The 23892-nt window shown below is 35.2% G+C and overlaps 1 protein-coding gene and 1 long non-coding RNA gene across 2 annotated transcripts; both read right to left on the bottom strand.

Annotated features, from left to right (window-relative positions):
* Positions 1-15707: 15707 nt before the first annotated feature.
* LOC126690851 (uncharacterized) lies at positions 15708-17023 on the bottom strand. Its single transcript, XR_007644749.1, has 2 exons — positions 16878-17023; positions 15708-15966 (listed from the first exon to the last, which is right to left on the bottom strand). It is a non-coding gene; the product is annotated as an uncharacterized LOC126690851 (long non-coding RNA).
* Positions 17024-18264: 1241 nt separating this feature from the next.
* Positions 18265-21807, bottom strand: LOC126691089 (protein LURP-one-related 15-like). Its single transcript, XM_050386169.1, has 3 exons — positions 21465-21807; positions 20511-20738; positions 18265-18399 (listed from the first exon to the last, which is right to left on the bottom strand). The coding sequence occupies exons 1-3, from the start codon at positions 21756-21758 to the stop codon at positions 18265-18267; spliced, it is 657 nt and encodes a 218-aa protein (XP_050242126.1). The 5' UTR covers positions 21759-21807.
* Positions 21808-23892: the final 2085 nt, after the last annotated feature.

The raw sequence follows: 23892 nt of genomic DNA, 5'->3' as shown, positions 1-23892 counted from the left end.
TGCCAGAACATTTTGCATAACTTTTCACACAAAGAAGATAAATTTGGTGGTGATGATGCCAAAAATTGTCAGTAAGTCGCACAGTCCTTACATGCTCTAGACAACACTTGCAAAACAGAAACAAAAAAGACCTTGTTAAGATTATTAGTGTGGTATCGACCAAATACTCTCTAAATGTCAAGTTAGAGAACTTTCACAACTCTAGAGTGACAGAGCTGAGGTAAATTATGCGTATCTTGGTTTGTGAGGGTTTTGGGGTTTTTATAGTAGTATAGAGTTGACATTCATTTCTTGGAGGAGAGGGTCTTTCCTTGTGGAGACGATCCTTGTTAATGCGTGTATCTTGCGAGATACTTTCCTTATAGGGACCCTCTTAATTAGGGTTAACTGTGGGGCATAAGATGTTTCCTTATATACTCATTCGTGGAGTCCAAGCAAAGCCATGCTGGATCTGTCAAAAGCTTCTTTATTCCCGTCAGCTTCCTTCCGTCAGTTTCCTATCACGTCTAGGTGTTCTGGTCATCCCACCCAAAAGCCGTTGGCTTTGAGGTGGAGTCGTCGGTTTTGAGAAGGACTCGTCGGCCTCACAATGTCGTTGTTTTCTTCTTTGAATGCAGAGTATGGCTGACGGGTTCTTTGAGACCGATGGCTTTATCTCATGTGGACGAGTTTAATACCTTTTTTAAAATTACCCTTATTAGGTGGATTTCTCTTGAGAATTTTTGAGTGCTTCAACTATAGAGAGTCAAAGTGAGTTAAAGTGTTTAAAAGAAAAATCTTTTCTATTGATTTTGTGGTGAGATTGTATTTGCTCCATGATATTTATTTATAGTATATCTAATTTATTGTGGATAGGAATGGCAATGGGTCGGGTTCAAGCCGGGTTTTTGCATACCCGGACCTCACCCGCGGCCCGGACCGGTCCTTTTACTAAACGGATTTTTTTTCTGGGGCCTAGACCCGCCCTCGCCAGGCTCCGCGGGCCCCGCTAAGCCCAACCAGAAAGGAAGCTTTTTTTGAAACAAGCCCTAAACTCAACATCAAACCCACAGCCAAACAACCAATCCCCAAAATCCCTTCTTTTCAAATCTCAACAGCAACACCCAAATATTAAAAAAAATAATAATAATAAAAATCCCATTTTCAATCCTCAAACCCAAAAATAACCAAACCAACGAAGAAGATTTCGGATCAAACAAAAAATAAATATAAAGAAGAAGATAAAAATAGAAATGGAGAGAGAAGAGAGTCTTGGCCCTGAGTTGGAGATCAGAGAGAGAGAGAGCTTGAGGTCTTTGGCCTTGGGTTTTAGATCTAGAGATAGAGGGAAGAGTGTTTAGGTTCAGCCATGGAGGCTCAACTTGGGGCTAGCTATTGAGCGAGAGAAAGAGACGAAGTTGTCTCAGATGGTGGGTCGACGTTTTGAACAAGTTGGTACCTTTGTCGGACTAAGGGTGTGTCGGAGTGACTGAGCTGAGGGAGAGGGAGTGTCGGACTGAGGCAGAGAGGCTGTTGAGTTCAGTTGCTGCTGAAGAGAAATGAGGGATTAGGGTTAGATTATAGGTATATATATAGAGAGAGGGTATTTTTGTAATTTCAGGGTACCGGGTTTTTATCTGGGCTGGGTTTCGGGTCGGGTCTCGGGTTTTTTTGATAAAGCCTGGACCCACTTCGAGTTTTTTTATTTTAAAAAACCCATACCCGACCCTATTCCTAATCGGACCGGGTAAAACCCGGCTTATTAGGGTTGGGCAGGACCGGGTACCCGCGGGTTAGGCAAAAATTGCCATCCCTAATTGTGGACTCAAGTTCGGCATAAATTTGATAGTTGTAATCTATTTCATAGTGGATACTTTTCGGAGTTGTCCTATTGTTTTTCCCTCTGTACGGGAGGGGTTTCCATGTAAAATTTGGTATTCTTTTATTGATGTGTTGTCTATTGATGCTTGCTGAAATTTATTGTTTCCATTATATTGCTATTTGCTTGATAGTCATTTATTTTACTTTATTTCCACATAGACATTGAGTGGACTCAGGATTTATCCCCAAGGCCCCTAACCTGACAACCCAACCTCATCCGATTTTTATGGGTTGGGTTGAACAATATCGTAAACCCAATCTAACCCAACGGATGTATGTGTTTTGAGTTGCTAGAAAGTGGCTCGAGTTCATTAAAATGCTTTGTTAGGAAGAGGTGTCAAGGTTTGGACTAAAGTTTGTATGCATCTAGCAGTGGCATGATACCATTTGATGAAGTAGTAGTGTTCGATTTTTATTATTGGCACAATTTTGTAATGTGGACATTTCTTTGCCTTGATTATTACTGGTTTCTTCAATATGAATTATTAATGATATGGTCACCTAAATACATATTTGTCAGTATTTGTTCCCAGTTTTATGTTTCAAATGAGTATTGAGCCTTTGTGATAGACTCAATATTCATGTCAGGAGAAGCAAACTTATTCCAAGCAATTTGATTTTTAGATACTGTCTCTATAACTAGTGTTTTGTTGAATAATATATAATGAGAAACGGAATGAAGATGGTGATATTACTGGCCAGCACAACCTTCATTCACCCCTTAGAATGCAAAGTTTAGAAACTGTGCTTCATTGTTTTGCCTTTTGCATTTCTATTTTATTTGACTACTTTATGGTAGTTGTCAATTCTTCTTCTTTTTAATTAATCTTGTTTTATCACAGTTTAGAGAATTTGTATATTCTAAGAATTTATGTATTCTAATTTTCTTTGGTTTTGAAATGTGTGTATAATCAAATTTAGGCCAAGACTATGTGGGAAACTTTTATCGAAATGCACTAAACTCGTGTTTTTTTGTTAGTACTATTCAAGAGTTATGTAAAACAAATGCAATGACCAAATTGCATACAGCACACCAATGTCCCATGGACAATATTCTTTCTCTTTGCAATATGTTCTCTTTGGCTTTCCAGAAACACATTAATATTATTATTATTTTTTTTTTTGGTAATGAACAATTTATGCTACTGAAACTACGTACGCTCACAACTGATTGATCATGCCATTGATTTTCCTCCTTTAATTTGATCCCCCCAAACCTCCAAGGCTGACTAGAGAGTGTTTCATACAATGGAAATGTTATGAATTGGAAATAAAATGATAAGTTAGTCGTGTTCGAGATGACCAATCTCCTGAATAGGGGTGAGAGAAGAGAATTTTGGATTAAACTTTGCTTGCCTATTTATTAATTGCTTCTGCTCTTAAATAGTCTCAAGCAGAGTGCTCAACTAGGAAATTCAAATTACATCTTGATAGTTTTGTAGTAAATTCAAATCACGACTAATCCTAACCAACAACTCATCCTAATCAACAAATAACAATCCTAACCAACATCTTATCCTAATCAACAACTCATCCTAATCAACAACTTGAAATAACATTTGAAATACCAATCAGATAGCCATCAACTCCCTATCAGCTCACTCCTTATCTAATGCATGCTTATCTCCTCCCTCTGTCTGAATCATAACATTCTCGTCCCCTTGAAGATGAATCTTGTCCTCAAGATTCATTTGAGGAAAGCGATGCTGCAACTCATCATATGCCTCCCATGTAGCATCATCTGCACTCGTGCTTGTCCAATGAACCAAAGCCTTCTGAACCACCTTGCGCCCATGCTTCACCCAATAGAAATCTAATATCCAGTTAGGTTGTAAAATGACTGAACTTCATCTGTGACCTTCAGTAAATTAGTAACAGTTTGGTCTGATTGCCCAAGCTACTTCTTGAGTTGTGAAACATGGAAAATAGGATGCAATCGAGAATGGGGTGGTAACTCCAAACGACAGGCCATAGTATCGATTCGTTCAAGGACTTGAAAAAGGCCATAGAACCTTGGTGATAACTTCATATTTCCTCGAACGCGAATTGATAATTGTTGGAATGGCTGGAGCTTGAGATACACGAAGTCCCCTGGTGCAAATTCTTGTTCTTGACAATAGCGGTCAGCATTTAGCTTCATTCGAGCTTGGGCTGCTGTAAGGTTCTCCCTTAATAGTTTCAGTAAAGCATCCCGCTCACGTAAATTATCTTTAACCTGTGCCACCGGAGTGGACCCGCATTCGTAGCAATGTATGGTGGGTGGGGAACGACTGTAGAAAATTTTGAAGGGCGTCATATGCAGCTGTTTAGTACAAAGTGTTGTACCAATATTCAGCCCACGGTAGCCAACGACTCTACTTTTGAACTTGCAAAGCAACGGAGGTAAGTCTCCAAACACCGATTAAGGACTTCAATTTGGCTGTCAGTTTATGGATGATAAGCCGAACTCAACCTCAACTTCGAACCTTGTAGTCGGAAATACTCCTCCCAAAATTGGCTTGTGAATATCGGATCTCTATCGGACACTATGGATCTAGGCATCCCATTAAGGTGTGTTATTTCCTTAATTAATACCTCTGCAACTGTCTTGGCTGAGTAAGGATGCTTAAGTGCAACAAAATGTCCATACTTAGATAGCCGACCAACCACAACCATAATGACTGATAATCCTGTGGAGTGAGGAAGACCATCGATGAAGTCCATTGAAATGTCTTCCCAAACTCTATTGGGAATTGGTAATGGTTGCAGTAGCCCCGCTGGAGTTTGTGTGTCATACTTATTGCACTGGCAAGTATCACATTGTTGAATAAATGCCTTGATGTCTGACTTCATTCGAACCCAAAAGAAATTCGCCAATAACCTCTTATATGTTCACAAAATCCTAGAATGTCCACCCATTAGAGTATTATGAAATTCATGAATAATTTGCTGCTTATATTGGGATGTTGGTGGTAGTACCGGCCTTCCCTTATGCCATGGTAGACCATCTTTTACTATAAAGCTTGCAATAGAAGGGTCACCACGTGCAACTGCTTCTCTTGTCGCCACCAAGTCTGGATGATTACGAGCTTCATCTCGAATAACATCTACCCAAGCAGGTTTTGGGCATGACACAACAAGTAAATCTCCAGGTAATCAAGATAGAGCATCAGCTGCCTTGTTTTCATGCCCCTGTTTGTACTCAATATCATAGTCAAAGCCCATTAGTTTAACAATCCACTTGTGCTGATCTGGAGTAGTAATCCACTGTTCAAGTAGATACTTCAAGCTACGATGGTCTGTGCAAATCAGGAATTTGTGGCCAAGCAAATAAATCCTCCATTTGTGGATTGCCTTGACAATTGCCATTAGCTCCTTCTCATATGTGGATTTGCCCAAGGCATGGATGGATAAGGCTTTGTTGTAAAAGGCGATAGGACGACCGTCTTGTGTGAGGACTGCCCCCAGACCACGACTTGATGCATCAGCTTCAATAATGAATTTCTTTGTGAAGTTCGGAAGTGCGAGTACCGGGGCTTGCACCATGGCCCGTTTAAGTTGCTGAAATGCTTCCGTAGCTTCTTAAGTCCATTTGAACCCATCCTTCTTCAAGAGACTTGTGAGTGGGGCAGCAATGACTCCATAGCCTTGGATGAATTTCAGATAATGCCCGGTCAGGCCAAGAAAACCACGCAAGGCAGTGATGGTGGTGGGTGTATGCCAAGATTCCATGCTTTGAATTTTTTCAGGGTCAATTGAAACTTCATTGGAACTTATAATATGTCCCAAATAATCAACCTTTTGCTAGCCAAACAAACACTTGGAACGATTGACATATAATTGGTTTTGCAATAGAGTATCAAAAACCATTGTTAAAGAACTAAATGCTCCTCCCATGTTTTGCTATATATTAATATGTCATCAAAAAAGACTAAGACATACATCCTCAGTGTTGTACGAAAAATATCATTCATCAGATATTGGAATGTGGCCGGTGCATTAGTGAGGCCAAAAGGCATCACAAAGAATCCATAATGTCCATCGTGAGTATGAAAGTCTATTTTGTGAACATCTATAGGCTGAACTCGGATCCGTCACCTTGTTCAAGGTGTGATAATCCACACAAAAATTCCATGAGCCGCCTTTCTTCTTCACTAACAATACCAGGGATGAGAATGAGCTTGAACTTGGCCTGATAATCCCGATTGCGAGCATCTCCTTCACAGCATGCTCAATTTCATTTTTTTGGATATGAGGGTAGCGATAGGGCCTAACATTGATTGGGTTGGATCCAGGCCCAAGTCTAATGTGATGGTTGTGCTTCCTTAGGGGTGGCAGAGTTGTGGGTGTTTGAAAAATTGCCTCATATCGAGCCAAGAGTTGGCCCAACTCTTTATTATCTCTGGCCGTTTCTTGGGTAGTAGATGTAGAGTCCCCTGTGGTTACTATTTGCATAAAATAAGCATCAACCTCTTTGCCCATTAATCTTTGTATCGTCTGTAGGGATTTTGCAGCTACTTCTCTGGTTGTATCACCGCGGATGAAGTGCTTCTCTTCGCTGACATGAAACTCCATTGTCAACTTTTCCCAGTCATGCAACACCTTTTCGTAACTATTGCATTCCCAAAACGATGCCTGAGCCTTGTAAATCCAAGGGATACACATTGGTTTGGAAATGGTATCCTTGTATCTCCATGGGAACAACTAAGTAAATCTCATCACATTGTAAGCACTCTTCGTTGGCCACCATAACTCGAAATGTTGGTGAAGGAACCTTACAGCAATCTAGCTTCCTTGCAAACTTGGAGTTCACAAAGTTGTGGGTACTCCCACTATCGATAAGGATGTGTACTAGCCTGCCACAAATTACCCCGTTCACACGCATTGCCTATAGGGTGGTTACCCCTGAGAGGGCGTGTAAGGATATCTCTGGTACAAGAAGTGGTTTGGCTTCCTTCAAGGCTTCTATAGTGTCCTCATCAATCTCTGGTTTGATCATGGTTTCCAAAATAAAAACCTGTTGTGTCTTAGACTTATGACCTGGTACAAATCTCTCATCATAGTTGTAGCATAAACCTTTGTCTCGTCGTGCTTGCATCTCAGTCCAAGGCAATTTTTTGAATCCTGTTCCTAGGGGCAATTTCGAAGTGGTGGTTAGGGGGCTTTAGTGGTGTTGGAAGAAGTCTTGGCCATGTAAGGCCATGCCTTTATCACTGCATCTTATCTTCTTGTAAATGGGCAAGGCTGGTAGCATGTACTAGGGTAGTGGGATGAAAAAGTTTCACCTAAAATCGAATCTCATCCTTCAATCCCCCTATGTAGCTTCCTACTAAGGCACGATTTGGCCATTCCTGCACCCTTGATGCTAGTCGCTCAAATTGGGTTTGATATTCTCTAATCGATCTCATCTGACTTAGTTTTGCTAAGGCCTCATCAAAATTCTCATAATCAGAGGGTCCAAATCGAACACACAGGGCCTGCATAAAAGCTTCCTATGAAACATCGGTTTGTTGTTTCTCAAACCACTGGTACCATCGAAGAGCATTATCTTGCAAATTGAAAGAAGCAAGCAACACCTTTTCATTATCCCCAGTACTCTAATATCGAAAAAATTTCTCTGCCTTATAAATCCAACCTGTTGGATCCTCCCCATTGAATTGCGGAAAGTCTACTTGAGAAAATCGAGTTTGTATTACTCCTGTAGTTCCTCCATTGGATACCTCTGTTCTGTTATTGCGGCTGGCTAAGCCTATTTCTGGTTCATGATTTCTGCTAGTGGAGCCACCATTTTGGTTGTCGCTATCTTGGCTGTCAAGTTTGCGTCCCATCTGAGCTATAGCATTAGAAAGGGCCTCCATGCTTTCCTTTATGTTAGTAAACTCCTTAGCAATTTTGTCTTCATAGGTGTTGAACTACCTCTGTAAAGAATGGTTGCTAACTTCCAAAGCCAACAAGCAATTGTCATTGGATGTTGAACGTGTGGGTGGTGGGTTGTTCATCATCAAGCTCTAATACCAAATGTTATGAACTGGAAATAAAATGATATGTTAGTCGTGTTCGAGATGACCAATCTACTGAATAGGGGTGAGAGAAGAGAATTTTGGATTAAACTTTGCTTGCCTATTTATTAATTGCTTCAACTCTTAAATAGTCTCAAGTAGAGTGCTCAACTAGGAAATTCAAATTACATCTTGATAGTTCTGCAATAAATTTTTACAACTAATCCTAACCAACAACTCATCCTAATCAACAAATAACAATACTAACCAACAACTTATCCTAATCAACAACTTGAAATAACAATCAGATAACCATCAACTCCCTATCAGCTCACTCCTTATCTAATGCATGCTTATCTCCTCCCTTTGTCTGAATCATAATAGGAAACCACCTCAGCTTTTATGGCGATTGGTTTATCGCAACATTTATTTGGAAAATGACTCTTTGTTAGCCATTAATTAAGTAGTTGGAAATTCTCTCACACCCCTTTTCCCATTATTTGTCTCTCTTGATTTTGGAATTGCAGGTTCCTTTTGTTGCCTACATGGAAAGTAGAGTTAGATACATTTTCCGTGAAGTGAAGCAAACAATTAAGTGCGCAGACCTTTTGGCTTGCAGAGGGGTATAACAACGAAATGGGAAATTTCTTTGTTCGTAAATAGAACTAAGGAAATGTTAACGGATTCTATAAAAACATTGATTTAGCAATTATTTTTATAAACTTTATATTGAAAAAGAAAAATAACAGTAACTAACTTTTTTGATATACTAGGCTTTTCTATCATGCGTGTAACTTTTTTTTTTTTGACAAGACCATGCGTGTAACTTGTAAAATAAAAAACTTCTCTTTTTACGGTTGTTACTTTTTAAGTTTTAACTAATAATATTTCTCCTTTTTCATGCAAAATAAATAAATATCTTTAGCATTGGCTTTAAAGTATTGTTTCAACTAAAATTGGCTGCTTTGTATCTTAGTAGCATCGTGACATCGTCTATTATTGGTTTGCAAACAACTTTTCAAAATCATTTTTTTTTTCTCGGTTATAGTAAGGAAAAAAAAAAAAAATATATATATATATATATATATATATTTTTGCCCACGTTGACTGAAATAATTCATTTATTAGCTATGTTGTAACTAATAAAAGATACACATCAAAAGTTTTGTAATTCAACACCTCCTATATATATATATATATATATATATATATGTAAGGACGCAATTTGGGTCCTAAGCCCAAAAGGTGGAAAAGATCTAGGTCCAAAGAGCCCAATACAATGAATTTGTAGAGAGTGAGCTCGAAAACTAGGCTCTAATGAGTTGGGTAACAATTATAATGAATCCAGATCACAATAAAGCAAAGATAGAATGATTTTATCTATAGAAAATCATCCTCGGCACAATCCGAGGAGATCAATTCTTGTATATATTTCATAAATTTGGTTACAAGCATAGTTCTTGTTGCTACAGTGTCTTTCTCTTAATTTCCCGATCTCTTTCCCTTAGAGTTCTCTTTCTATTTTATACTATCTTCCTTCTTTCATCTCTACCATCCATGTGTAGATTAGATTGTTGGTGTTGATCCTTGTCCCATCAGCACCTTCTTGAAGTCTTTGGGGAGTAGCTGTAAGGTTGAAAGTTACAGTTCAGGTATCACTTTCTCATTAATGCGGTCAGAGAGTTAGCTATAGAGCATTTAATGCGGTGGTAGCAGTTTTCTCTTAGGTATTATATGGCTTCCCTCTGTCCTGTGCTTTTAGGATGCTTGTCCTTATCAATAGAACCTCTTGGAATGTTGCCTTGGATGGCAGACCACACCGTCGGACCTCGGCTTTACTCAGTCGACGAGGCATTCATCCTAAAACCACCTTCTTGGACTCTTATGACCAAACCTCACATCTTCATTCACTAACACGGACTCCCATAACAGTGTTTTACCCATCCTAGGACTACTTAATGTCATCGGATTGGGCTCCTGGCTCAATATATACATAGATACATTTTATTGGGCCTATCACCCCTACAATATATAATAATAATAATAATAATAATAATAATAATAATAGGTGAAGTTGAGAGAAACTTAAATTAGAATTCCAAATTAGAGTTTCAATTTTTCGCCATGTGTCCTAATTATTTATTCTTAAAAGTTTTATTTCTTAATTTTAGAATCAAATGTGGGACCACATCATAAATATTCATCCAAGTGAGTTATTAAGTACAAAACCCAAAGAATTTAGAATAAAAGAATTGTAAAAAAAAAAAGTGTTTCACAATAATTTTTTTAAAAAAACATAGACAATTTACATTTTATCTCTAATAATATCCTTACAAATTTTTTTGAAGAGTTAACAAAATATAAAAATGACTATCAATCGTATTAATGCGTGATCTATAAGCTTATATTTTATGCATGATCTACATAAAAACAAAAGAATTTTTTTTTGGGGTCTAAGCATTATTTGAATAGACTTCAAAAGGATAAACTATTCTAGCTTTTTTTTGAGGTTGGAAATGTGACCTTCTCATTTTAGAAAATGACATTTCTCTTTTGGTTTTTATTTTTGTTTATCATGTAATTAAGCTAGCTAGTAAACATTATTTTAAAGTTATTTTGGATTAGTATTTATTCTCAAAAATAAGTATTTTAACTCACAATATTTATCGATAGTTTGGAGCGGGTGAATTTGAACCATGAATTTCTTTGTTGGAAACACCAGCAACATCAATTAGGACATGACGGTCATAAAGGCTTAGTAAGGCTATTGATAAGTCGATACTTAGGAGCTCTTGGCTATTTTGACTCAATTTTAAATGGCAAAAAAATAAATAATGTTAGTTAGATTTATTATATAAATAAAAATCTCTGGGATCAAAGAGAGAACTGGGATTGAATTGAAGAGGAATAAGTTAAAAAGTGAAGACTCAAAACTATTCTTGCTTTTAGGTCTTAATTTTGGTGTGAGGCTTGTTTTATAATTAAGTGTGAGGGCCATTAAATGTGGATCGTATTGATAAGGCACAAGAAAGATGTACATTGAAAGTTCAATAAGTGTATAAAACACCTTGAACGATTAGACCCCCAATTTACAAATTACCAATTCAAGCTTAATGTCAAACAATTAATATGTGGAATATGAACACAAGCTTAACACAGAATTGATAAACAATCTAAACCAAATAAAATCACATCCACCGCAGAAATTAAATGGCAAAGATTAAGGGAAGAGAGATGCAAATACAAGGACAACACAACGATGTGTTATCAAAGAGGAAATCGAAGCTCTCGGTGTAAAACCTCTCCGCTGCCCTCCAAGCGGTAAACAATCCACTAAAGAATGTAGTTGGAATACATGAATAGCAGAAGACCCTCCAAGTCTAATCTACCCAATGTACCTAAGCCCTCCAAGCTCCTACTCCAACGAGGTTATGTCGAACCTATTTTTTCTTTAGCTTACCGGATTCCGCTACTTGACCATAGCATCAACTAATATGAAATTGGTCCCTTCTTAACTACTTCCCAAACACCAAATGGCCTTCTCACAGATATGGGTATGGTGAGAAAAGGTTTTGGTAATGTCCCTCTCAAGGATTTGACAATGGAGAGGAAGAGAGTAGAGGAATTTGAAGAGTCTCTATGTAAAGATTGTGGATGAATCAATCTTGTTTTTCTCTAGGGTTTCTCTCTCAAAATTCTCTCTAAAAGCTCTCTTAATATCGTGGGTATAAGGGTATATATATAGTAGGGTGAGAAGGAATGTGAAAAGTCAGTTTTTCCCAAACAGGGTGTTCTGGCGACTTGGCCTCGCGACTGGGTTGAGTTGCGAGTTCAAGCCGCGAGCTAAAGGCCTGGCCAGCCTAGGACTTTTGTCTTGTAGTGCAACAACTGGCGTGACTCTTCAGCTTCTGGCATGCTTGGCACATGTGCAACTTTTGGCGGCTTGCAAGCCGTGAGCCACTCGCAAGATCCAGTCGCAAGTCCCTGCTTCTTTGCAAAATCTTGAGCATTCACACTCTCTTACACACTACCCTTATATGATTCCCACTTAAATATAGGGTTACTAATTACTAAAATACAAGCAAATCTGGCACGGAATAAAGCCAACAAGATGGTTGATAAAATTCAACCTTACATACATGTTTCACTCCTATGCTCGTTTCAAGAAGATTACGAGGGAACTCGACAAGCGAAAAGCTGTGTCAAACTAATGGTCTGTTTGGAAGTTTAGAGAGGGAGGAGAGTAGAGGGGAATAGTTCCCCTCCACATTGTTTGGATGTTTTTAAAATTAGTAAGGGGAAAGGGAGTAATTAGCCCTTTCCCTTATTTGGATGTTTTAAAAATTAGGATGGAGAGGAGATGAAATGATTAAAATAGAAAAATTTACCCCTATTTGAAAATGGACTTGTAACATTGGTCTATTATTAATTTAGAAATGGTAAATTGGGAAATTTATCTAGTCAATAATTTATCTACTCTACTCTCCCTTCAAATCTCTCCAATTTGGAGGAATTAAAAATGAGGGGTCAGAGGTGGTTGAAACCCCTCCAAACTCCTCCACCTCCTTACTTAAAAAACTTCCAAACAAGATAATTGAATGACTCTACCTCCCTTTACTCTACTCCCTCTCCTTTTTTAAACTTCCAAACAAGCCATAAATTATTGTTGGTGAATAGTTGCCAAAAACCAAAAAATGAAAAAGAGAAAGGAATCATTTTATATTGCATTGGTGGTACCTCTCCTTGTGTCAAATTCAGAATCATTACTTTAACTTGTTGATATTTTGGGTATGTGAGTATGTCATACTAGTATGTCATATGTGCACTGTGCACTCGTCATTATTTTTATTTTTAGTAAATTAAGAGAATTTTTTTGGTGGTAAATATAAGAGATATCTTTGCATATAGGGCATGGACTTAACTCATCAGCACCATAAATCCTTATCCATCTAACCCAATCCTATGCTTAAAGTTCCTTTTTTAGGTTAATGGGTTGGTTTTGTTTTTGTTTTTTTGTTTGTTTGGGTTAGATTGGGTTTGGACTAGAAATATGACTAATCCAACCCAACCCAATCTAATAGATTAAAATATAAATATATATTTTTTGAGTTTATTAATTTAATTTATTTTGGATTTAAAAAATTTGTTTAAATTTGTCTGTTCGATTTATTTCAATATTTTGTGACTTAGATTAGATAAAATTGGAATATTAAACAAAATTGTGTAAATTGTAATTATTTATAAAAAAATAAGTTTAAATAGTTTAATGAAAACCTAATTTTTAATTAGGCTTATATAACAATCAACCCAAGGCGTCTGTTGGGTGCATGGCACCATTGGTGGGTTCGAGCCCACACTTGGAGAAATTATACAGTCCTCTATTGGACTACGTCACTTGTCCACCATTTCATTAAAAGAGTCTCACTTGTTTAAAATTACTGAGTCAATAATCAGTTTCTGTTTAAAAAAAATTTCTAACTCACTAATTTTAAACAAGTGAGAGTCTTTTAGTGGAATGGTGGATCACGTCACTTGTCCACTATGAAGACTTTATAATTTCTCCCACACTTGATAGACTTGCTCATTAATGAGCTTGTATCCCAAAGTCTCACGAGTCAGCCATCTCTTAGAGTCCGTTTGTTTGGAGGGCTGAAAAAGTGGAAGGATAGAAAATTGTGGGAGGATAGAAAAGTTTTTTATTTTCTCTACTTTTTGTTTAGTTGGAAGTGGAAAAATGAGTTTGAATAAATTTACTCATATACTCTTGTTAAATAATGATGCCTAATTAAAATAAAAAAGTGAAAAATAATCACACAAAAAAGAGCAATCACCCAAATTTATTATAAAAATAGAAATCACGTCCCAAAAAAAAATCACGTCCAGTTAAAAAAAAAAAAAAAACTACTACGCCCAAGCCTTAGAAAATCAAAAGAAAAAAAAAAAGAGCAACGTTAATGCTAAAAAGACAAAAAAAAAAAAAGAGAGAGGCAATTGCCTAGAAAAAGAAAAAGAAAAAGAAAAAGAAAAAGGGGGGAGGGGGGGGGGGGGGAACGTTACTGCAGGAAAAAAAGAAAAAAAGCAACTTGATGAAGCCCATATGCATATGGGGCATTTTTGTCAATCAAGAAAAAATTCATCCCCACTCAGTTTTTTTCCCATTTTGGAGAGAAAACATTTTGGTGAGCGTGGGGAAAAAAATACTTGAGCCCCATTATTTATTTTTCTTCGTCCCTACCCAACCAAACACACTTCAAAAAAGTTTTCCTTCCTGTTTTCTCTTTAAAATTTTTCATCCACCCTATTTCACATTCAAACGAACACACTCTTAATGAGATGTGGCCTTCGGTGTGTCTTACACCTGAAACTGAAAAGGAGCTTAAGCAAAGTAAGGCCATTCAGCCTTAGAGAAAAAGTTGAAGCAAGAGGTCATTGGACCAGGAGTAATGTTGGTGCTACATAAAATGACACTATTTGTATCACAACTTGTTTATATGGTGAGTTGTGAATAGTAGAAGTATGACTCCACATAAAACCATCATCATATTTCTTAATTTAATATAATTAAAAAAAGGTCATGCTAACGAGTACCCTTAAGGCATTGGTTAACAATTCAATTAATGAAAATTTTTAAGGGAAAAGAAAAAAAAATTAATGTTTTAACAATTTTTTTCATTTTCCATAAAAATGATGTCAATATGAAACCTAAAATGAATTGTTAATCAATAGTCTAAGGATACTCGTTAGCATTTCCCTTAAAAAAAATTATATAAAATGAGTATATTGTTATTAACTAAATTTATTAATAGTTTTTTTTTTTTTTTGGTAATAAAACTTAACATTAGGGGTCCTTCTATACAAGAAACCTTCTTGGAAATACATTTTTTCCCATTTCCCGTGTCCACTCACGTGATTTGCACTACATCCTAATAAATTTTTTTACTTTTGTCGTCTCACTCACCTACCTCTCATTATTATTATTCTTTCTTTCTCACCGGTGCACTCTTCTATCTCCTCTCCTGCTTCTTCTTTTCCTCTCTTACATGGCCTGCCTCTTCTTCATCAGGTTTTTTAAAAAAAAAAAAAAAAAAAAAGTTTGGGACCTGCGTACAACCGCGTCTAAGCCGCACGCATCCTAGAAGAGTCCAACATGGGTGCGGCTACCAAATTGCCACACCCATGCTTCCTAGAAGACTATAATGTCTTTCAGATAGTCTAGTTTAGCCGTTTGTTCAAATGTCTGGATTTTTTTAGAGGATCTTTAAACTAGTAATCTAATTATGAAAAAAAAGGTGAGCTCCAATTAACACATTTTAACCCACAAAATTATCACTTTATCCATGTATTCCCCTTCCATTTTTACCATATTGTATGTGTGTACATCTCAAGAGCAACAAGGACAATGCTCCTTTATATAGTGGAGTTAATTAAGTATAAATATTATATATCAAGTGTTGTACAAATAGCACACTAAGACTTAAATCAATAATAGTAAATAAGTGAAAATTAAATAACAAGTACACATAGAGAATACAAGAATTTACATGATTTGACAAATTGCCTACCGTACGATGATGATGGAAAAATTTCACTATTAAAATCGGAAGATACAATAGTGCACAAAAATACTATCAAGAAACTCAAATTCTAATTACATCCTTGTGCTCTCTCACACAAAAGACATAAAACTAGAAGCTGACCTCCTCTTTTTTCTCTATTCTTTTATGTGGCTATACTGCTAGGTTATAGGAATTCATGCCCATTGCCGCACTTCAACAACTAGTATTGAACTTAATGAGATATAGTATTTTTGTCACGACCCAAATCCATGGAACATGAATTTTGATGCATGACTAACTTGTTGAACTAATATCACTCAATAAACATGATTAATTTAAACATAATTCAAAACTCCAAATAAACAATGCTATTGATAAATCTCTTACAAAAATCCAAACTCCTCAAATTTAGAATAATCTCCAAAATACAGTGCAATCTAAAGCGGAATAAAAAGAAATAATTAATAATCTTTTAAGGCTTCAAGTATTATTGACTTCGCCTAAAACTCCCACGCTCTACCTTGCACCTTACGAAGCAATCCAAAGGTTCTGTTACCCAACTAAACTTTAATCTGAAAAAAAATTGTAATTGATGGGGTGAGCCACACATCCAGTAAGCAATTATACACAATATACAACAGAATAGGGTCAAGCAAAGCACGAGTTTGATTTCACAATTTCACTCAAAATATTCGATATAGTTTTCCAAACATATAAAGAACCACTAAACACATATATATAATCAAATCTTAAAGTTATTCGAAAACACATACAGATGATTGATCAGAGCACAGTATCACATATACACATCACATATTCTCACATACAATCCTGTGAGCGGATACCAACATCTAACCCCTGTTGGTGAGGGATCAACACATATTCTCACATACAATCCTGTGAGCGGATTTCCACACAAATCTGATATATCTGATCAATTCTAAAAACACTTATTTGAGTCACATATCACAAAGTAAAGTTTATACAAAATAAAATAATTTACTTGATATTAACAATTTCCTTTCAAATACAGAGGCACATCAAAGATCACAATATTGAATAGAATATAAATCAAAGGATGCTTGACTCTCTTGGTAAACGAATAGCGACTGAGGAGTTTATGTAAATATATTACAATTCTTGAGTAAATATGAAAATTAAATTTGCTAAAAGAAACATTTTAAATACCATTTGAGAATAGGAATATGACTAAAACTTACTTTGAAACTCGATTATTTTCGGAAAATAGTTTAGTTTAGAAACCATAATTTGAATGAGATTTGGAAATTCAAAACATTATTTCAAATTCGAAGTCTCTCTTTAAAACATTGTCTAAAAGTCGAAGTTTCTCTTTCAATAATGTAAAAATAATGCTTTCAATAAACTTTAGAAAACGTAAGCTTTAAAAACATAACTTTTGAAAACTTTTGACTTCTAAGAACCTAAAGAATAAAACTTGTGCATATTATGCATAATTACTTACCTCTCTTGCTAATACTTCTGAACACAGCTGAACACTTTAATCTTCCGTAAGCTCTAAACAAAAGAATGCTTTAATCAGTAAGCATGAAATCTAACCCTTACAAACCTTTTCTTTCCTACTATCCTACAAAATCAGGTATGAAAACTACTTTCGTATGTACCATTGAATTAACCAATTTATTATTCCTTATCAAAGTCCCACCGCAACAATATTTCCCCAAAACTGGTATGTACTAAAAGAGTTCAAACAAATTTCTATAACCACAATTGATATTCTAGGCCAATAATGCTTCCTTGCATTAGGTCAAATCTCATATTACCATTAGAGAAGCAGCAGCCGAAATACCATAGACCTTGGATTAATATTCCCATTGAAAACGTAAGGATACAAGGCCACCTTTAGGATTTAAGGTTATAATCATGGAATCTATATTCAAATGAAATCGGTGGGCAATTCAATGAAATCGTGTACTCACTTTTAGGAATTAATCTAATATATATAATCCTTCGTTAGACCCAAGGTCCTCAATTTCAACGAGTAACAAATACAAAATACAAAAGTACCATTAACTTATGAGTATTACAATTGGGTCTTTACATAAATAACGCTTAGATATATAACCATCTTTCCATTGTAATCGATTACTCAAATAGTAGACATAACTGAATCTTATCATGCTGCCAAAATCGTAAATATATCTCAAAATTTATAAACAGTAAAGAAATATTGAGATGAGGTTCTCACCTTGATTTCGTAGCCCAAAACTTGTGCCCCTAAACAATTTTGCCTCTTCAATTGTATGTGCTCTAAACTCCAAGGAAAAAACACCGCTTAGCCCCCTAAGTGATGAAACCCTACTTATGAAAACCCTAATTTATCTTTTCCTCCTTATATTTTAACATTTCAAAGATATGGGCTTGGTGGGGTAGTGGGCTGGAGTTTAAAACCCACTTAAGCTTATCTCTTTAGTTTCCAAGAGGCCCATAAAACATCTTCGTCTTTTCTTTTTATTTATTTATTTATTTAATTGTCGCACTAAATTGTATGTTCTAAAACTTTGATTTTTCTTGCCTATTTGTAGCACCACAAAAATTGTCTATTCCCATCTTGCTGTGCACACACATATACTACCTCAACTCTATAATAAAATTGAAAAGGTACAGTGATAATCATAAAAACAAAAATTGGGGTATTACAATTTTCATACAATATTTTGCAACAACAACAATATTATTATTCATATAATGTTTGAAATACACATACAAGGACGTTCATATTGTGAAGTGAACACACTGCTCAATTTCTTAACTTCCAAAGTAGAATGGAAGGATGGCTTATTCATATAGATAAAGCGAAACTGTAGTTTCTGTTACAAATCATCTAGACCCTAGAAGGTCTGGTTAATAGCGTCTAGAATGACGATAAGCGTAACTATGAATGCATAATCAATATTAGGATAAACTGTCACCATGAAGTTGTCTTTCCCGATCAGAATACTTTTAACTGTCATCTTCTCATGCATCTGCATTTTCAACATTAACAAACTGAATTTAATGTAAGGTTGAAGCCTTCAAATGATATACCTTAATGTAAGGTTGAAGCCTTCAAATGATAAACCAAGAAGAGGACTTAGTCTTTACATTTAATATAAGGATGACTATATAAGTCTTCAGATGATACACCAAAGAGAGGACTGTCTTTCGATTGGAACAAATTAAAACATGACGTACAAAACATGACGTACCTTATTTTGGCTAAGAAGTCCAGTACTTCTATATCATCAATTATTATTCACGTGTTATAACATCTTCCAATTAGGGATATAAATGAATAAAAATGTTTATAAATAATTTCATTGCGTCTCAAGAAAAAAAATTAATTTTATTCGTTTATTTTTGCAAATAAGTCGAGTTCAAAATCAAGTTTAAGTTTGACTATTAAATAAGCTAAGGTAAAATTAAAAAAAATATGTTCATTAACAAGTTTGTGAATATGAAACTTGATTTAAGCATATATATATATATATATATATATGATATTATGTTTGTATGTATATATGTATAAAAACATACTCACATAGCCTGATATATTAGATTGCGTAAGTTTGTGAATACATTCATATATAAGATACCAAATAAGTATTTGTAAATTATTGATAGTTTAAATAGTATTCTATTTTATAGTAAAATTTATAATATAATTTTTAACAATGCAAGGTTGTTGAATCTAGTTTTTATAATTTCATAAAAAAATCATTCTAACTATCTCAAATGATATAAATTTGAAACCATAATTTAGTTATTGATTATAGGAAGGGAAAAAAATTTAGTCGTGTTGTTTACTATATATGGGGATATAAGAAGCTTGTGAACAAATTCAAGTTATTTGACCAAAAAAAAAAAAAAAAAACTCGAACATGTTAGCTTAGTAATAATAAACTTGAATTCGCCTTGTGGTCTGAATAAAAAGTTTTAAAAATTATGATTTTTTTTCTATCTTTTATTTTTATTTTTAATCTAAATATGAAATTTGATAATTATGATAATTCTAATTATGATTTGGTAATATTCTAATGAAGAGTTTAAAATTTTAAATATTGAATAGAATTTAAATAATTAAAAAATATATACTAAAAAATAATGATGTATATAATTGTGAATTCTCCAAAATTTATGTGATAATATTAGAGAAAGTTAATATATATATATATATTGTAGGGGGACAATTTTAGGAGCCCAAACCCCAATCGTGTGAAGTCTCGATCCAAAAAGCCCAACACAATGAATTTAGTAGAGTATGGGTTTAAGAACTAAGGTTAGATAAGTTAGACAGAGATTTGCATGGGATAAAGGTACACATGGACAAGAACAAAAACTATTACATTGAAAAATCTCACAGTCTGAGGAGATTCAAAGTCTAATTTATGTATACAGACCGACATATTAGGGTTTCTTTGCATGCCACAGTATTCTCCCCTCTTTTTTCTATCCCCCTTTCTTATGGGGGTTTCTATACATTATATAGACCCTTCTTTACCATCTGGGGCTTTACACTTGTTGATCATCCAAGCCTCCACTTGAGCACCCATCCCATCAGACACCTCTTTCAATCCTTTGTGAGTTACGGTGGCCAAGGCAACACTGTTCAGGGGTCTTCTCCACATTAATGCGGCTAGGAAGGTAGTTGTAGTGCATTCAATGTGGTGGCGGCAGTTTTTGCTGAGATATTTTGTGTTTCTATCATTTTCCCGTATTTAGGGGATGGGGTTCAGTGACTTTGACGTACCTCTGCTCTGGATTTTCAGTGTCCGAGGAGGAATTCCTCCTCGAACCTTTTTTTTTGCCTCTCGTGATAAGGCTTAAAACGTGGATCGCTGAGCCACGTTGCCTCCTCGGACGGGCCCAAGGCCCAACTCATTATTTTGGGCCGTAGCCCCTACATATATATATTTGATGAAAATTACGGTAACTTTAATATTAAGTCAAAATTTATGTGATAATTTTAGTTATATATATATAAATATTTATATATATATATATATATATTAATCTTTAACATTTAATAGTCAGTTTGTTTCCGCTCGTTTATAATCCAAATTCTTCTACTTCCACTTTTCAAAGTGGGGGACCTTACCTGGGCAACCACAGTGGAAGATTCTCCAGCACAAATGATACAAGATTTTTCAAACCAGCTCCCTTCGACCTTATAATCACAAACATCCTCGTTTCTGTTATTTGCCAAGTACACAAGTAACTTGGTCTTCAGTTGAAGCAGAGAAGATCGCTTTACGCTAAAAATTAGATCAAAGGGGTCTTCACTATCACCCCTAAAGACTTGCCATCTGTCATGAGCAGTCATCATCTACATAAAAACATGAAAAGGATAAAATAAAAAGGATAAATTATTCTAGCTTTTTTTTGAGGTTGGAAATGTGACCTTCTCATATTTACTTAGAAAATGACATTTCTCTTGTGGTTTTTTATTTTTGTTTATCATGTAATTAAGCTAGCTAGTAAACATTATTTTAAAGTTATTTTGGATTAGTATTTAATCTCAAAAATATGTATTTTAACTCACAATATTTTTAGGTAATTTGATAGTTTGGAGCGGGTAAATTTGAACCATGAATTTCTTCGTTGGAAACACAAGCAACATCAATTACGACATGACAGTCATAAAGGCTATGATAAGTCAATAGTTAGGGGCTCTTGGCTATTTTGACTCAATTTTAAATGACAAACAAATGATTAATGTAAGTTAGATTTTTTTTTTTTGAGAGAGTTATAACTTATGACGTACACTTCTGATGATAACTTTTTATTATCAGACCAAGACACCAATCAGTTTTTGGTGTATACGGAGATTGAATCTCAAATTTCTTATTCAATTATTAAAGACTTTACTAGTTGAACTAACTAGAATCTACATAAATTAGATTTATTATATAAATAAAAATCTTTAGTGATGCATGCAAATCGTTTTCATTAAAAAAAGGAAGAAGAATAGACTTATAACCTCTCTCCCAATCTCGAACTCAAAAGAATTTAAGTATAATTAAACCAAATAACAAATTCAAAATCTTCAAACCTTCTGTCGAAGAGTGACAATAGGATTTCCAGTACCATCAATCAGGACACGACGGTCACGAAGGCTTAGTATGGCTCCCTTCACTTTCAAAATGACATTCCCATTGGTGTCCGTGACAACAAAGTTGCCATCGGAAATGATCATGACCTTTCTAATAAGTGCAAGATCAACTGGGTAAAGTTCACAGTACTGAGGGCCGATAATTGGAACAGGAGTGACAAAAAGTGTACCAGCTGGAGCTATAACTGGAAGGGGTTGAACCATGAATGGTTTGGCCACGACTGGTTTAGCCATGATATTGAGGCAAGAGTACTATAGGTGTTTGTAAATAACACTAGTCTTGCTTTTGGGTCTTTTGCTAAAAGATTTTTGAGTGAGGCCTCTTTTATAGATATTGCTAGGAAGGAACTTTGAATAGAAGTGAGTATTTTATGTGTCGGATATATGCATCATCTTCCTTATTGTGTGTGGATTCCGGCCACATTATTGAAATGGATTAGGAAGAACATATTTTGCAACTTTATGCTGGAATCTAAGGCGGCTTCCTTTATATTGTTGATGCTAGAATATCTATGCGAGACTTCTTTTATAGGGCACTTAGTAAATCTTTAGATTTATAGTATTTAATTAAATAAGGAAATGGAAAGTATCATTTGCCTCTGTGCACATAATATTTTGCCTTTATATATATGCTGGAATCTGTGTAAGGCTTCCTTTATATCGGTTTGAGCCTTTGAGGGACAGTTAAATGTGGTTGGGATGAGGCAAAAGATGCAATGTTTTAAAGCCTGACCGAATCGGATTTTGACTCTTCTTATCCAGAGCAAAAATATACAGGCCACATTGTACTCAGAGCTTAAAATGGTCCTCTCAGTCTAACGAGATTCTTGAAATATTTTTCTCAGAAAAAAAGAAAAAAGAAAAAAAAAAGGATTCTTGACATATTTTAATTAGCTTTTCTATATAACTAGTAGCAAACTCATGTGATGAGTGAGAATAAATAATTATTTTGTATTGTAATATAATGTATAAATTTTTATCTAAATTTTATTGAAGATAATTTGTTCTTCTTAAAAATTAAACAATTTCTATTTGGTCCAATTCGGCTCACTCGATCAATTTCGGTCTCCCTTCAGTCCATTTTAGGCTAATTGGGCCTAAATTGATTTCTTTTTGTAGGTTTTCTTTTCAATCTTAGCTCAAAAATTCCTTTTTGTTTTAATTTTTGGGTTAAAAATTATGAAATTTTATTATATTTGGGCTAAACGCTTTAGTTTTGAGTTAAAAAATACAAAGAAAATACTAAAATAGACGTTAAAAATTAGAAATATGAGCCCTAAAAATGCCATAAAAATGATAAATATTCTGAAAGCTCAAATTAGTGTGAAACACTATAGCTTGTTTAGACGCCCAATTTTAAATTATGGCTAAATTGCTTTTACTTTAACTTATCTAAGTGCGGAACAAGAGTAAATGAAGCGGAATAAACCAAAACTACTCTAGTGCATGAACATAAGCAATAAACAATAAATGTAAGGCACAAAAAGTAAGAGAAGAGAGATGCAACCACAAGATAACAAGATGATGTGTTATCGAAGAGGAAACCAAAGAACTCGGTGAAAAACCTTTCCGTGACCCTCCAAGTCGAAATCAATCCACTAGAGAATAAGTTGGTGTACACAAATATCAAAAAGACCCTTCAAGCATAATCTACCTAATGTACTTGAGCTTTCCAAACTCTTGCTACCAATGGACTTCTCAAAGTCTTGTCTTCCCTAGTTATCTGGATCCCACAATACCGCCTGATTGCACCCTCCAAGCCTCATTGGCAAATCCCAAATGTTGCCTAAGTTTCAAAACACTTTCTACACTCTAAATAGGTGTGGGTTGTGTTTGAGTACAAATCTCCTCTCAAGGTATAACAATGGGAGAGGGAAGGAGAAAAGACTACAATGATTTCTCACTAAAGGATGAGTAGCTCTCTCTAAACAAGGGTGGGTTGTGTTGTAGAAACGTCTCTAGGGTTTTCTCTTTGAATAGCCTCCTCTACTTTTGTGGGTAATGAGGGTATATATAGTATAGGTGAAGGGTAAGAAAGTTACACTTAAAATTCTCTATATAGAGAGTTTCGTGGGTATCTCATGAGATGGCCTTTCTTGCGAAGTACTTGCAAAATACAGCTTGACACTTGACTCTTTAGCTTCTAGCATGTGCTTTTCACGTGATCTTTTCACGAGAACCTTTACTTGTGAGCTTCTTGCGAGATAGTTGCGAAATTGCACTGATCTTCATTGCAAGCTTAATTCTTCACCAACTTAATACTAAACCCAATACAATAAAATCCCACAAAATACAAGGAAATAATTTATTGCAATTACAACACTTTTTGTCATGGAACAAAGCTAACATAAAAAATAGTTGTAAATCA

Source organism: Quercus robur, chromosome 7 (assembly GCF_932294415.1).
Source record: "Quercus robur chromosome 7, dhQueRobu3.1, whole genome shotgun sequence".
In the NCBI taxonomy this organism is placed as follows: Eukaryota; Viridiplantae; Streptophyta; class Magnoliopsida; order Fagales; family Fagaceae; genus Quercus; species Quercus robur.
The sequence above is the reverse complement of the archived record's forward strand: the minus strand, read 5'-3'. Positions and strand labels throughout refer to the sequence as shown.